Source organism: Herpailurus yagouaroundi, unplaced genomic scaffold (assembly GCF_014898765.1).
Source record: "Herpailurus yagouaroundi ecotype Mexico unplaced genomic scaffold, PumYag 186, whole genome shotgun sequence".
Taxonomy (NCBI): Eukaryota; Metazoa; Chordata; class Mammalia; order Carnivora; family Felidae; genus Herpailurus; species Herpailurus yagouaroundi.
Window position 1 is genome coordinate 48,497,361 of NW_024412417.1, and position 16,069 is coordinate 48,513,429.

The 16,069-nt window shown below is 58.9% G+C and overlaps 1 protein-coding gene across 9 annotated transcripts in view; it reads left to right on the plus strand.

The window, feature by feature from the left end:
• The first annotated feature begins 3,201 nt into the window (after positions 1 to 3,201).
• The window catches only part of SPATC1 (spermatogenesis and centriole associated 1), a 26,597-nt gene continuing 13,729 nt past the window's right edge, over positions 3,202 to 16,069 (plus strand). For 2 of the 9 annotated variants that reach the window (XM_040494720.1, XM_040494728.1), the window contains exons 1-3: positions 4,037 to 4,198; positions 4,906 to 5,115; positions 5,960 to 6,647. In XM_040494720.1, coding sequence (XP_040350654.1) covers positions 6,440 to 6,647 — 208 coding nt within the window. In that variant the 5' untranslated portion in view covers positions 4,037 to 4,198; positions 4,906 to 5,115; positions 5,960 to 6,439. The other 7 variants (XR_005796699.1, XM_040494726.1, XM_040494721.1 and 4 more) reach the window with 7 other exon arrangements.

Below are 16,069 nucleotides of genomic sequence, written 5' to 3' on the forward strand. Positions count from 1 at the left end.
CCTTCCCCCCCTGGCCGCCTCCTCTCACCCCTGCAGGCACTGCCCCCCAGGATTTCAACCTTCCTCAGGCGCCTACTGCCTGCAGGCTCCCAAAGCAAGGCCCACTGAGGCTCCCCCTTAGCGAGGGCTCCAGATGGCGGCGACAGGCCTCGCACAAGGACTCTACCTTGGGGGCACTCCCCTCCCGGCCCTGGGCTCAAATCCACACACCTCTTCCCCCTCCCCCAGCCCCACCCAAGGCTCCAGTGTGTCTTTCCTCCCCCAGGGGTGCAGGCCTGCCCCACACTCCTTCTTAGCCCCCTCTGACAGGCCTTGCCCATCCTGTCCTGAGGCGGTCCCAGGGCACGGTGGCCCGACGTCCTCCCAGTGGCCCCTCATGGACCTCAGCACTGCCCGCCGGCTTGCCCCACTCCCCACAGCACCTCCACCTCCATCGGCTCCCACAGGCGAACAGCAGCTGATGCCTCGAGCACTTCCCAGGCCCTCACCCGCCTGGCGCGGCACAGACTCCAAACCACCCTGCCCTGCCCCCTGCCTACACCCCTGTGCTCCCACCGCAGCCTCCCTCGCTGACAGCGCCTCCTCGTCCCTGCCCACGCCGTCCAGCCCCACAGTCCTCTCCCAGTCCTTCCGTGTGTGGTACTGCCTCCTGCCTCAGGACCTTTGCTCTGCTTCCTCATCCCCCGCCCTCGGCGGCAACACCGCCTCCGAGGCCCTACGGCCCACCCTGCCCATCTTTCCCCCTCACCCCATTCCCCTGCAGGACCCTCGCCCTCAGTGCCGGGCACCCCTCCAGTCTCGCCCACACCGTGTGCCTAGGGCTCGGAGCGCATGTGCACGCAGCTGGGACGCGTCGGACGCCGCTGCGAACGGACAGAGAAACAGCCCGGCCGGGGTGGGGGGCGGGGGTGGCCGGAGCCAGACCACAGGGGACGAATCAGTGGCCTGGCGCGGTCCCTGGCCGCCCCCAGTCCCCACCCTCAGCGACAGGGGGCAGAAGCCCAGGGAAGACGGTGTCCCGGCGCACGAGTGCAGACTGGTGAGGACACACAGACACCCCCACGACCGACCGACCGGGGTGTTTACTGGAAGGCCCGCCCGCGGTGGGGGCGCGGGGGCGGGGCCTGCCGGTTATCGGGAAACCAGCTGGGAAGTTGCGACAGGCGGGGTCGGGCGTGGCCCGGCGGGTGTCTGGCACGCGTCTACGCGGCCTGGTCTGCCCGGCTGGGTGCAGCATTTGCTTTCCACTTCCACCTAACGTTTCTCGTGGGCAAAATGCACGCCAACGAACGGGACCGGCCGCGTGTATGGGCCGCACGGAAACAGTGCACGTCTGCAATAAGCACTGAGGCAAAACCCTCCGTGTTTGTGTCCGGTTCGCTCTGAGGACGAGACACCCCCACTCCCCTGTGGCCGGAAACGTGTAGCGTACTATTCCCCAAACTGAGGCTCAGGGACCCAGACAGGCTGAAGGGAGGGTGGGGGCCCTAGGGCCCCCGTCTGAGGGACATGGGCCTCAGGCCCCTTCCTCCGGCAGCACTGGGGCGTGGGGACCCCGAGCCTCTGAAGCCCGTAATCAGGGCCAGGTGTCGGGCGCCACGTGCAAGCCTGACCTCGCAGTGACCTTCACATATCATCGAACCGGAAGACAAACTGGAGGGTGGGTGCCATCAGCCCAGCCTGCGGTGACCGCACATTCCCACGGCCACCAGCCAGCAGAAGGCGAGCTGGGCCTAAAACCAGGCCCTCTGTGTCTTGCCACTTCCCTCTGTGTTCTTGGAGGTTCCTGATAAGAATTCCTTCGGAAAGGTCCGCTGCGAGTGTGCTAAGTGAGGGCTGGGCAGAGGCCGACTCCTCATCCCTCGCCCCCGCCGCCCCCGGGGAGCAGGAGCAGGTCGGCCCTGGCTGTGGGGCCCGCAGAGGCACCACTCAGACCCCGGTCCGTTGCAGGGGAGGCTCACGTGGCACGTTGAGTGGACACAGCCCACAGGAGGCGGGTGAGGGGTGGGGAAGCTCTGGGGGAGGGCCCTAAAGCCCAAGAGGTGCCGTGGGGGGTGCAGGCGGTGGAGGTGCCCCAGAAGAGGGCTAGCAGAGAGGCTGGACTTCTGGAGGCCGAGAGGGTGGAGGACGCAGCAGAGACAGGCGGGGCCCGGGCTCTTGCCGCCTGAGGGTTCGTGAGAGAAAGTGCTGGTCGTGGACTCAGGGACACGATACAGGCTGCTGCACCTTGGGGCTCACCGGGGTCTCGGAAGGGCACTAGGGGGAAGAGAGGCATCGTTACCCCATTGGACAGATGGAGGAGGCGAGGCGCAGGGAGGAGACACAGTGAAGCGGGAGGCAGAGCCTGCAAGAGGGGGGCGGCTCGCAAGCCGAGGTCTGAAGAAGGAGGAGGAATCAAGGAGGGTCAGGGCTGGGGGGAGGCGGCTGGGAGGCCCACCCCTGGAGCCCAGGGTCCGGAACCCCGCCGCCCGCCTGCAGCAGCCCCGGCCCTGGGCGCCCCTAGCCTGCAGGCCGCCTGGGCTCTCCCCTCCTGGCGCCTTCCGAACAAAGCTCTTTGTAGCTAACGAGCTCCAGAGACCGACAGAGGCCTCCTGGTCTCCGCTGGCCCCTCGGCCCTTCCTGAGGAGCGACCGAATGGACCCGTGGGGTTGGTGACCAAGTGACACTCACAGAAGAAGACGCTGCCTCTAGCCAAGGCCTGGAGAGATCTTCCCCTGAGGCACCCCTTCCCAGCTCCGGCTGGTCGGGCCCCGCCTGGATGAGCGGGGCCATCGCAGTCCTAAGGGAACAACGTCAGGAGGGGACAACCGGTCCCTCAGAAACCTAGGGGCACATCCTCAGACACTCAGCAGGCCAGTTAGCGCCTGCCTTGTTTCTTCTGCCAGCATATCTTCTCCAGCTTCATGGGGAGAATGCTTCCAGGAAAAACAAAATTTAAGGGTTGAATAAAAACTGTATTCACATGTTTGCTGAGCACCTACCATGTGCCAGGGCCTGTGCTGGACTCTAGAATGCAGAGTGGAGACCGTACGGCGGGGCCTTTGTCCTCTCCTGGGACACCACCCTGGGTCTTCCCTCTGAACAGAGCCGAGGGCCAGTGGGGGGTCAGACCCCCAGGGGGGTCCCTCCCCTGGCAGCTGTGGGAGACACACACACGCGCGCGCGCGCACACACACACGCGCACACACGCACACACACATGCTGCCTGAGCAGGGGTGAGGCTGGAGGCAGGAAGAGCAGGTCAAAGAGCAGGCCCCAAGACCTGCACCAAGCCCCAGCCCCCACCGCTGGGAAAGGTGGGAAGACCCGACTGGCCGTGGGGATCCGGGCGCCCCGGGGAAGGTCTGGACCAGGCACCGGACATGGAGGGCTGTGCACCGGTGTCCCCACCTGGAGGACGGAGACTGTTACAACACTGCCCGGCACATGGTAAGCACCCAAACAGAGCTGGCCACGGCCCTTTCATTGTCTGAAGTGAAGGAGAGGGAAAGGGAGGGAGGAGTCGCGGCTGGCATCCAGGAGGGCACTGCACTCGAGTGCCAGCTGGATCTGTGGGAGCACAGACTGGGCAGATTCCTCCCAGGAGCTCCTTGTGGGCCACAGGGTGGGACCCCAAGGCTGTAAGGGGCACAGCAGGCAGCACGGAAATGATCACCCAGCCGGGATTGCTAGGACGCTAGGGCCACGGGCAGCACGGTTCCTTCCCTGGCACCGCCCCCCACAAGCCCAGAACGGCACGCCACAGTCCGCCCGTGTGGACGCAGGTAGGAGGGGGTGTGGACAGAGGGCTCCAGGTTAAAGGTCCCTGTTCTGTAGCAACTTTTTGCCTTGAGAAGATGGCTTTTACAAGGAAACTGACAAAGAGTCCCAAGCCAAGAAGGGAGCAAAGATCCCCTGAGGCCTCGCCAAGCTGCCGTGCCGAGCGGAATCTCAGCAGGCAAATTTGAATGGGGACAAACTGTGCAAAGCCAGTGACCCGAGACCAGCAGTGGAGACGCCTGACTCAGCACCAGTGGGGACACTGGAGGTGTGTGTGAAGTGAATTCCTAATGCGCCGTGAGGGATGCAGAGCAAACCCCGCGTGAAGCCGGGAAGCCGGGAAGCCGGGAGCTTCCTGCCAGTCCTTCGGGAAGAGTCAGGGAGAAGGCGGGGAGGGCCACCCACTCCCTCTCGCTCCCTTCACGCCATCCAAGTTGCTGTGGGTAAAGCTTTGGCCGAAGCCCTCGCTCTTTGCAGACTTATGCTACTTCGTCCCAAACTCAAGCCCGCTAGGTTTGGGCACAGAAGGACAGTTGTACACGGGACAGAACGACAAGATAAGTGAACTGGAAGGAAGGGAGATACGAGTGGAGGGACAGAGACCAGAGGGGGCCTGGGCTGTCCGCATGTCCGCATGGGACGGGCTGCCGGCCGCGGCGCGGTGCCCGGAGACCCGGTGGGGGGGGCGGCAGTCTGCCCTCGCCCCAGGCTGCACGGTGGGAAGGGGAAGGATAATGTAACAATTCCGGTGTTATTTTAGCTCCAGGGGTACAATATAGTGATTCACTAAACCCCCAATTTCTAACACAATGCCCGCCACACAGTAGGTGCTCAGCATACCGTTTTCGGAGGGAAAAAGCAGCGCGTAAAGGGAAGTATCGGTCGGATTCCTCAGACGTTAAGAGGTTTGAGGAATGGGCTCGTGCAGCTGTGGGGACTGGCAAGCCCCAAATCTGTAGAGGAGGCCAGCGGGCTGGAAACTCAGGCAGCCGTGTGGGAGAGCAGCGAGGCAGGGTTCCTTCCTCCCTGGAAAACCTGGGCTCCTGAGGTTTCCTGCTCCTGAGGCCCTCGGCTGCTTAGATGAGGCCTACCCACATCAAATCAACCGATTGTAGATGCCAGACCCTTTGCAAGATATTTTCACAGCCATATCTGCACCAGTGTTCGACCAAACACCTGGGCACCGGAGCTCAGCTCCACTGACCCGTCAACGGAACCACCCCAGCTGCATCAACCCAAGGAGAGGACAACGGCCAGGCAAGACTGGATGGTAGAAGGCGAGTGGGAAAGCCATGAGAAGCCCACTTCCCCACACGGTGAACGGCAGAGTGGTGACGACACCCCTCCCCCCCCCAGGTGAAAGGGGCCACAGTGACGCAGCCGCGATGACTGTCCAGGGTGTGGGAGGAGGGTGGGGGCAGGCCCCCGTCGTGAGGCCCAGGTAGAATGCTCAGCTCAGGCTGAGTCCGAACCAGTCCTCACCCCCACCTCCGGCTCAGACCTGGGCCTCACTGCCCTCTCCGCCTGGGTGGACACCCCGGGACACCGCCTCACTTGACTCCCAAGGTCAGACCCCCCCCCCAGGGGGGCGGGGCGGGGGGTTCTTAAAAAGGGAGCACAGGGGCGCCCGGGTGGCTCAGTCGGTCGGGCGTCCGACTTCGGCTCAGGTCACGATCTCACGGTCCGCGGGTTCGAGCCCCGCGTCGGGCTCTGGGCTGATGGCTCGGAGCCTGGAGCCTGTTTCCGATTCTGTGTCTCCCTCTCTCTCTGCCCCTCCCCCGTTCATGCTCTGCCTCTGTCTGTCCCCAAAATGAATAAACGTTAAAAAAAATTAAAAATAAGAAAGGGAACATGACGGGGACTCCCAGGTCTGAATTCCCGAAACCTGACGACCTGCCGAAGGACACAGTCTTGGGTCTTGAACTCACGCGGGTGCCGTGGGGGGAAGGGTGGGGCCCCGAGTCACCAGAAGCGGAGACTCCAAGCTATAGGGAGCCAGGAGCGTGGACAAGGGAGCCCCCGGGCCAGCAGTCAGAGACAGGCTTTGAGCACCTGGGTTGGAAGAAAGTATGGCCACTGTCCAGGGGCCCGAGGTACAATGTCCTGGAGAGAGGCCAACAGGCTAGCTCCAGGTGTGCCCAGCGTCCCAAGGAAAGGGTGCCCTAGCCAGGAAGACGGGTGATGAGTTTCCATTCCACAGAAGATCACTGGTTACCCTCCTGCAGTGCACCTAGGCCCTCTGCTGGGTGCCGGGGAGCTACAGCACGCCCACGTCACCCTAAAGTGAGCCCAACAGCACGAGCAGCCAAGCGCACAGAGCCAGGTAAGCGCTGTGATGGAGGCGCGGCCGCAGGGAAGCCTAGAGGGCGGAGATGAGCTCACTGGGGTGACAGGACGCTTGAGGGAGCAGGCCCCTGCAGACACAGGAGGGGTCGGTGCGTCCCAGCCGAGGCAGGACCTGTGCACAGGCCTGGAGCACGGAGGGCTGAGCCTGGCAGAGCAGAGAGGGCTGGGAGCGGGGCACAGCCTCTGACCTCACAATACCCAGGGCCCACTGGGCCGGCCTTGCCTCTGGCAGACCCTGGTGCCCTCCTCCCGCCCGGGCGAGGCCTGGGGCCCCGGGCAGTCTCCAGGTGCCGAGCCCCCGACCCGGGCTGCGCCCGTCCCGTTGCCCCGGGGCATGTCTCTACTCGCCAATTATGAGGGGCTCCGGCATCAGATCGAGAGGCTGGTGAGGGAGAACGAGGAGCTAAAGAAGCTGGTGCGGCTCGTTCGGGAGAATCACGAGCTCAAGTCGGCGATCAAGACGCAGGCGGGCGGCCTGGGCAGCAGCGGCTTCGGCGCCGGGTTCGGCCAGATGGCGGCCACTCCTCAACACCAGGGAAACTGTAAGAGACTGGGGCGGGGAGGGGGTCTCCGGGAGTCCTGGAGACAGGGCACGGATAGTAACGAGCGGGTGGGACGGTGGCCCCGCCAGGGGAGGACACGGGACCATCGGGACGGAGGCCAGAGCCGGGCACCAATTCCTGCACCCTGATGGGAGGAGGCCCCGCTCACCCCCCTCCTCTAGGCTGACCGTCCAAGCAGTCCCAAAGGCTGCGAGTTTCCCAGCTGTGGGATCCAAATGTGCCGCGCTCCTGGGTCTAGTGTGTCGCTTGCCCTCCTCCCCCCTCCCCCCTCCCCCGAGCACCCCCCAGGGCCCTGCGCCTAGAGATGGCCACTGACAGACAGCCCAGATCCAGGAGCCAGGGACAGAAACCAGGACCGAAGCTGAGGTCTGGGAGTCATTAGCGTGTGGCAGAGCCCTGGGGCTGGAGAAGATGTAGGGTGAGACGGAAGAGGCAAAGCACTAGCGGGCATTTGCAGAAAAAGTGGTGATCGGCAGGCTGGGGGCTCGGGAGCAGGGACTGAGCCAGGAGGGGGCTGGGAGGCCACGCGGCTGAGTGTGGTGATAGGGGCAGGGAGGGGCTGGGGACAGAAAGCTGTGGGCAGAAACTGGCTGGCACTGAAGATAACGGAGGGGGAGTTTCTGGGGGTGGCAAGGCCCCAGGGTGAGGCGATAGGAGTCGGCGGCTGGCAGTGTGCTGTGAAGGTTACACAGGGCGAGCCGGCGATAAAACCCTGCGGTGGTCACACCGTAGCCGTGCCCTCCCGACGGGGTCCTCCCTGTGCCAGAGAAGGCCCTGCGCCCCGGCCCTCCCGCTGGCCCCTTCGTCCCCAGTCGGGCCCAGAATGGTCTTCCTCCCCGAGAGGAGGACTCTGCCCATCCTGGGGCCCCTGCAGCTCGGCCGTGGGCCACAACACTCAGCTGCTCCGGGAAGGTCACAGGTGGCTTCCTAAGTGCCACGTCCTTCTAAACCTCTGCATGCAATTTGGGACCGATGACCCCCCTCTTTCTGGGTTTACCCTCGGCAGCGTCACCCACCCCCTGCTCCGGGCCAGCCCGGGCCCCACGCTCCACCGCCAGCCAGCCCAGCACGGGCCGCCATCCTCCACGGGGCTGGAGGCCCCTGCAGACAGTCGTGCAGGCCCAGCAACTCCCTGGCACTCAGCTCACCCCCAACCACACGTTTCTGATTGAGAACTTGGCCTTTCCACTGGGATGCTAAGCCCTCCCAGGTCTGTGCTCCTGCCCTGAGGGTCCCACGCCAGGCCCTTACTCTTGGAAGCTGCCTCCCTCTGGTCCCCACACACCGGCTTCCCTGCTCTTGAACCACACCGTCCATCCACGCGGCCTTCACCCCCTCACTGGCCACAGGAGCACAGGCCTCTCCTCGGAAAGGCTTTATTGTAACGACTGAGACAATGCGTCGGCAAAAATAAAGACGCGGGGAGATACAAAATAAAAGAAATCTCAAAGCTTCACAAAAAAGTAAGTCTTCTCCTTTTGGGCTCGATTCTTAACAGAATCCTTGGGCCACGTTGCTTCTTCCCCCTCCTGAGGGGCCCGGCTTAGGGGGTCAGGAAAGGCTTTCTGGAGGGGGTGAGCCCACGGTGGTGGGAAGGCATTAGCGGGCGAGCAGCAGCTCCTGCAAACGCCAGGACCAGGGGGCAGCAGGGACGCGGGACCCGTCAGTGAGGCTGACGCTCAGGCTGTGTGTGGGTGAGCGTACTGGGTGCGTGTGGGGGGGGGGGGCGGGGAGGGGGGCTAAGTGTGTTTGTACTGTGTGAGAATCGTGTGATTGTATCTGTGAGTGTCCATATGGTTGTATCTGAGTGTGTGTGTCCGTGTGGTTGTATCTGTGACTGTGTGGGGTGTTATCAGGGCCAGTGACACTGAGCAGTTCGGCTAAAGAGGTCAGCAGAGGTCAGATCAGCGGGGACACAGGCCGGTTCCTAAGGGCAGAGAGCAGGGCCCGGTGGTTGTGGCGGAGTGAGCGAGTTCCTGCTGTGGAAGGGTCCCTCCAGCTGCTGTGGGGACGGGATTCGGAGGAGACGAGAGCGAGGCCGCACCGGCTGACGCTGAGGCCCTTGCAGCCCTGCGGGTGGCAGACCGCAGCCCAAACTAGGGGCGGAGAGAAACTGACTCAAGCTAACTGCTTGGATGTGCAGGACGGACAAGGGAGTCCAGAAGGTGTCTCCGTTCGGGCAGAGGTGGTGGGGTGCCTGGCAGCGTGACCTCCTGAGACTGCGGAACTCTCCGTCCCCTTGCCCAGCCAACGAGGATCCCTGTGGTGGCCTCGGAGGAACTTTCTCTTTCTCAGGCCACTTCCTGCTTCTGCCTGCTCCTTGTGACTCACCTTCCTCGTGGAGCCAGGCTTTTACTCTTGATTTCCTCTTGTGAACTCAACCTCCAGTTCCTCTTTCCGGGCTCGCCCTTGCACTCGGTGTACGCTCAGGCCCGCGGTGCGGGGCTCAGGCCCATCTCCGCGGGAGAGGCAGCCCGGGCTGTGCCTGTGCTCGAGCGGCGCAGGGCTACCCCCGGCTGGGAAGACGCCTGCGTGGAGCCACCAGGCAGCGGCGGCGACACAGTCCTGAAGCTCCGGCAGACGTCAGGGCTGGAGGGAGAAGGTTCGGGAGTATGGACCACTGAAGCCGCAGGAGGGGTGAGGCCGCCTGAGAGGGGCGAGCGCAGCCAGTGCATGAGAGAAGCGGGGAGACGAGAAGAGGGAAACCTCAGAGTGTGATGTCACAGAAGCCAAGGCACAGCTTCGAGGGGGCAGAGTGTCAACAGAATAAAGGCCGAAGAGTCCAGGGCCCCTGCTGCCCTGGTGTGAACGAGCTCGGTTAGACTTGACCTCCACCACAGGTGCCAGCGGCCCAGGCTGTGAGGTGAAGAGTGAGGAGTGGCGGAGAAAGCGGCACAGTAGGCGGCTGACGCTCCGCTCCCGAAGCACGGCTGGGGGCAGGCAGGAGCTGCTCGGACAGACGCAGCCGGGCTCCTCAAGATGGCCGAGACCTGACCTTGTCCCTCTGCGGCGGGAAGGAGCCAGGACAGGCGCTGGGAGGTGCCCCTACGGAGGGGAGGGAGGGCAGGAGGCTGAGGAAACCGGAACCATGGCTTCCATTCTCCCTGGCAAAATGACACCGTGGGAGCCGAAGATGAGGAAGGCGTGACACCGTGGATGCGGCGGGAGCGGAGCGTGGGACCTGGGGGGGGGCCCGTCTGGCTGTGCAGGGAGCCGGGATGGTGCCACCCGCCTTGGACCCCTTGGACCCCTTGGATCGTAAAGGCGGCAAGCCACCAACTTGCTCAGCAGCGTTTGTGTGGGGCTCTGGAGGCGGGGGAGGCGGCAGGGACGCAGGCAGGCGGAGCAAGGACGGGTTTGGGCACCTCACAGAGGGAAACGGAGGCCAGCTGAGCCGCGGGATGCAGGGGCAGCGAACACACCCGTGTGCTGGAGATCCAGAGAGGCTCCACGCCGGGTGCCAAGTGTTCTGAGCGGGGCAGAGGCAGTCCGGCACGCTCAGTGTGGGTAACCAGAGCAGGTGGACTGAACTTCACAGGGAAGAACAGGTGCCACGAGGCTCAGGCCTTGGCCCTGGAAGCATGGCAGGGGGGAGGTGGAGTCGGGATGGCATTTGGGCTCCAGGAGCCCTGCCCTGGGATGTCCCAGCAGATGGAAGACGGATGGGAAATCAGGGCTGTTGGAGTAGGGAGGAAATGAGGGCCAAACCGAGCGCACAAGGGACCACGACAGCGGCTGTCAGGACAGGTCAGCTGGGGGGGCAGGGCTCCGCTGCTCTTTGTGCCGGGACCTCCCCCACCCGGACTCCTCCTCTACCCAGGCCCACTCTGTTCCCAGCCCCTGCTGCCCTCTGTCTATCCTCTTGGGAGCTTCGGGCAGGTGGAAGTTTTCTGCCGCGGGGTGCGGCCTACTTCCTTTTTACCACCCCTGCTCCCCACCACCTCCCCCACCCCTTTGCTGCCCCCAAACCAGGGGCTTCCCTCCCCTCCAAGTCTGTCCATCCTCTCGGGGCCTTCTGCACACTCCCCACCTCCCCAGGACCCGTCCCTCCTGCATCAGAATCCCAGCCACCCTCCTCAAATCTTCTCACACCCCTCAGGATCAGGATCAACTCCCCCTCAGGACCATGGTCTCTGGGATACAAACTCCCACCTGGCCCCTAACCCTACCCTGACCCCCCTCTACCTCCCATCCCAGGATCTGACTCTAAGCACCCCTAGGCCTATCCTCCCAGGACCCACCCCCCCCTGGGGACCGTCCTCCTCTTAGGATCCGTCCTCCTCCCGGACACCCCTCCCGGCCATCGAGACCCATCCCCCCACCAGGCCCCCAGGACTAGACCCCCACTCAGGGCCAGCCCTGTCTCCCAGGCCCTGTCATCATCCCCTTTGGCTCTTTCCCCCCTTCCTGTCGCCCCAGCACTCTTGGAACCCTCAGCTAAAGCCACTGACCACTCTCCCCTCTGGGGTCCAGCTTCCCTCTCCATTTTCCCGGGTCAAACACTGTAGCTGTGATGCTCTGGCCCCGCCTCCACGCAGATCCTCCTCCCAGTGATCTGGCCCCGCCCCGCGAGGGCCCCGCCAGTGCTCTGGACCCGCCTCGTGTCGGCCCCGCCCAGTGCCCTGGACCCGCCTCCTGACGGTCCCGCCCCATGAGGGCTCCGCCCAGTGTTCTGGCTCCACCTCATGACGGCCCCGCCCTTTTCGGGTCCTGCCCGGTGAGGGCCTGCCCAGGGCTCTAGCCCCGCCTCATGACGGCCCCGCCCAGTGCTCTGGCCCCGCCTCGTGACGGCCCCGCCCCATGAGGGCCCTCGGGCCTCGCCTCGTTTTGGCCCCGTGAGGATCTCGCTCCTGTGAGGGCCTGCCCAGTGTTCTGAACCCCAGTGACGGCCCCGTCCCCTGCCGTGGGAGAACCCGGTTTTTGTGGAGACCGGCGACTGCCTCCCTCAGGGGGGCGGGGTGGAGGCCAGAGGACCCCGGGCGGGATGCCGGGCCAGGGTCTACCCCTGGGCCTTGCTGACCTGAGGACTCCAATGGGGCCTCGGAGGGAAGCGAGGGACTGCCCTAGAGGAGCAGGTTGGGGGGATCAGAGTTCAGTCAAGCAATTTATTTATTTTAAAACATTTTTGAGTTTATTTACTTTTGAGAAAGAAAGACTTTTTTTGGGGGGGGGGCACAGAGAGAGAATCTCCAGCAGACTCACTTTAAGGCAGAGCCCAACTCAGGGCTCAAGCCCGTGAACTGTGAGGTCATGACCTGAGCTGAAATCAAGAGCCCAAAGCTTAAGGGACTGAGCCACCCAGGTGTCCCAGTTAAGCACTTTAAAACGTTGTAAGCTGCATTTGCAAATCTAAGACATTTGCTTATCGTTTTAACATTAATCTTCCGATGTGATGTAACGAGCAAACCTTCTTAGACCCTAGATAATTCTTACGTGTAAAATAAACTATAAACACGGTGAATCTAAAACTCTTTGAGGCTCTAATACTGTACCTAAGACTAGGAAGATTTCAACTTGCAAATCTAAATCAATTAAATACAAATTAGGAAAAGATTAAAACAATCACAAGTACATTTTGCATTAGGATGCAAAGCTATGGGACTGAAATCTCCTAAGTTTTTATGTAGATTCCAGGCAGCCCCTGCTGTGTGATCCGAGCGCCAGGTGTGCGCCATGTGATCAACCCTCCCACGCACCACCTGGTGCTCACCCCACCTGCGACCCTTCACCCCCCACCCCTCCCCTCCCGCAGCGGTGGGTTCTCTGTACTGAAGAGTCTGTTTCTTGGTTTGCCTCTCCCTCCCTTGTTTTTTGAGGCTTTCATCTTTTTGTTTCTTAAATTCCATATGTGAGTGAAATCTTTCTCTGATTTATTTCGCTGACACTAATACCGTCCAGCTCCATCCGCGTCCTTGCAAACGGCAAGATTGCCTTCCTCTTCGTGGCTGAGTAATGTTCCCCTGTGTATTTACACTACATCTTTTTCCCTCAGATCCAGGATTAGGGTTTGGTTTAGGGCCACAATAAGGGGTAGGGTTGTTTGTTTGTTTGTTGTTTTAGGCCAGGGTGAGGGTGTGGGCCTGTTTTCCTGCTGTTTAGAGACCTCTCCAGAGAATAAAACCGCAGACTTCGTGGGGGTGAGAATAAACAAGGCAGTCATCCACCAAGCTGAGGTGAAGAGGGGATTTGTTGCTCTCTAAGTGGATTTTCTTTTTTTTTTTTATAATTTTTTTTTCAACGTTTATTTATTTTTGGGACAGAGAGAGACAGAGCATGAACGGGCGAGGGGCAGAGAGAGAGGGAGACACAGAATCGGAAACAGGCTCCAGGCTCTGAGCCATCAACCCAGAGCCGGACGCGGGGCTCGAACTCACGGACCGCGAGATCGTGACCTGGCTGAAGTCGGACGCTCAACCGACTGCGCCACCCAGGCGCCCCTCTAAGTGGATTTTCTATTGGTCCTTCTCTTTTTATCTCTATCTTCACACCCATCTTCAGAAATACTATACATTTTTTTTTGTTGTTGGTTTTGGTTTTGATCTGCACTCCCGTTAGTTAACACAGTGGGTCGGATCAGCTTCAGGTGTAGGATATAATGACTCAGCACCTCCATACGCCACCCAGTGCACCCAGAGCACCCAGTGCTGATCCCAAGTGCACTGCTTCACCCATCCCCCACCCCCCTGGAGGCCAGCAATATAACAACTTTATTGAGATACAGTTCGAATACCATACAATTTGCCCACTTAAAAGTGTGTGATCCAGCAGATTTTTGTATACTCAAGGTGTGTACAAAGCACCACAATTTGAGAACGCTTCCATCAGCCCAAGAAGAAACCTGTCAGCTAGCTGCTACCGCCTACCCCTTCACAACTCTCAGCAACCATTTATCTACTTTTGTTTTTATGAATTTGCCTATTCTGGATTTTTTTTTAATTTTTTTTAATGTTTATTTATTTTTGAGACAGAGACAGAGCATGAGTGGGGGAGGGGCAGAGAGAGAGGGAGACACAGAATCGGAAGCAAGCTCCAGGCTCTGAGCCATCAGCACAGAGCCCGACACGGGGCTCGAACCCACAGACCGCGAGATCGTGACCTGAGCCGAAGTCGGACGCTTAACCGACTGAGCCACCCAGGTACCCCATGGATTGATTTTTTTTTTTTTTTTAAGTAGGCTTCACGCCCAACGTGGAGCCCAGAGTGGGGCCTTGAACTCGTGACCCTGAGATCAAGACCTGAGCGGAGATCAAGAGTTGGACGCTTAACCAACTGAGCCGCCCAGGTGCCCCACTGGATATTTCTTATAAATGAATCACACACACGTGGCTTTTGGGTCAGGTTTCTCTCACTGAGCATAATGTTTTCAAGGTTTATCCATGTTGTGGCATAAATCAGTACTTTTAGTTGGGATTGCGGTTTTTTTGTTGTTTCAGGGATGGATAATATTTCATTAATGGCTACACAACATTTTGTTTATTCGTCAGTTGATGGACTTTTGGATGGTTTCCTCTTTTGGGGTACCGTGGATCACACTGCTATAAACATCCATATATGAGTTTTTGTGTGGACTTATGTTTCCATTTCTCTGGGGTATATATCTAAGAGCAGCATTGCTCGGTCATATGGTAACTCTATGTTTAACTGTTCGAGAAACTGCCAGATCATCTCCCAAAGTGGCTGCACTATTTTTCATTCGCACCAGCAATGTATGAGTGTTCCAATTTCTCTATATCCTTGCCAATACTTATTATCTGATTTTTTAATTATAGCCATCCTAGAGTGTGAAGTGGTTTTGATTTGCATTTCCCTGGTGCATAATAATGCTGAACATCTTTTCTGTGCTTATTGGCCATTTGTATATCATCTTTGAGAAATGTCTGTTCATGTCCTTTGCCCGTTTTTAAGTTGGGCCATTTGACTTTTTATTACTGACTTGTAAGAGTTCTTTCTAAATCCAAGTCCCTTACCAAATATGTGACCTGCGAGTGTTTTCTCCCATTCTGTGGTTGTCTTTTTTACCTTCTCGAAGGTGTCTTTTGAAGCAGAAGCTTTTAATTTGGATGACGTCCATCTCATCTATTGCTTCTTTCGTGCTCACGCTTTTGGGATCACTTTTAAGACTCCATGGCCAAATCCAAGGTCATGGAAATTTACCCCTATGTCTTCTTTTTTTTTTTTTTTAAGTGTATTTATTTTGTTTTGAGAGAGAGAGAGAGAGAGAGAGAGCACGAGTCGGGGAGGGTCAGAGAGGAGAGAGCGAGAATCCCAAGCAGGCTCTCCACCGAGAGTGCAGAACCCAATGTGGGGCTTGAACCCACAAACCATGAGGTCGTGACCTGGAGTTGGATGTTCAACCAACTGAGCTGCCCAAGCACTCCTGCCCCTGTGTTTCCTTCTAAGAATTTTACAGTTTTAGCTCTTACAGTGAAGCCTTGATCCATTTAACTTTTGTATATGATAGGAGGTAAGCGTCCAACTTCATTCTTTTACACGTGGGTTCCAGTGGTCCCAGCCCCATTTTTTGAAAAGATTACTCTTTCCCTATTGAATTGTCTTGGCCTCTTCATCAAAAACGAGACCACAGATACATGGGTTTATTTCTGGACTCCCTATTCCATTCCATTTGTCTATATGTCCCTCCTTATGCCAGAGTCACAGAATCTTGATTACTGTAGCAAGTTTTGAAATCTGAAACTGAGTCCTCAACTAACTTGCTTCCTTCCTTCCTTCGCTTCTTTCTTCTCTGTCTGTTTTGTTGTTTTTTTTTTTTTTTTTTAAGGTAGTGTAAGAGAGTGAAGTGCAGGCTAAGCAGTGATTGTAACAATGAGTCCTCTTTTTTAAAATGTGGCTTTGGCCGTTCTGGGTCCCTTGCAATTCCTTGTGAATGTAAGGTTCAGCTCGGCCGTCTCTACAAAGAAGTCAGTTTGCATCCTGACGGAGATTGCACTGAATCTGCAGATAAACTTGGAGAGCACTGCTAGCAACAATATCAATATTGTTACTTCCAATATAAATTAATATAAATTGGCTTGCAATTTGTGAACATGGGACGCTTTTCTGTTTATTTAGATCTTCTTTAATTTCTTTCAAAAATGCTTGTAGTTTGGGGCGTCTGGGGGGCTCAGTCAGTTAAGCGTCCTACTTCACCTCGGGTCATGATCTCACAGTTCATGGGTTCAAACCCCGCATCGGGCTCTGTGCTGACAGCTCGGAGCCTGCAGCCTGCTTCCGATTCTGTGTCTCCCTCTCTCTCTGCCCCTCCCCTGCTCTCTCTCAAAAAAAAAAACAACAAACTTTTTAAAAAATGTAGTTTTCAGACAATATGCTTTGCGTTTCTTTTTTTTTTTTCCTTTATTCATTTTTGAGAAACAGAGAGAGACAGAGTGCGAGTGGGGGGGGGG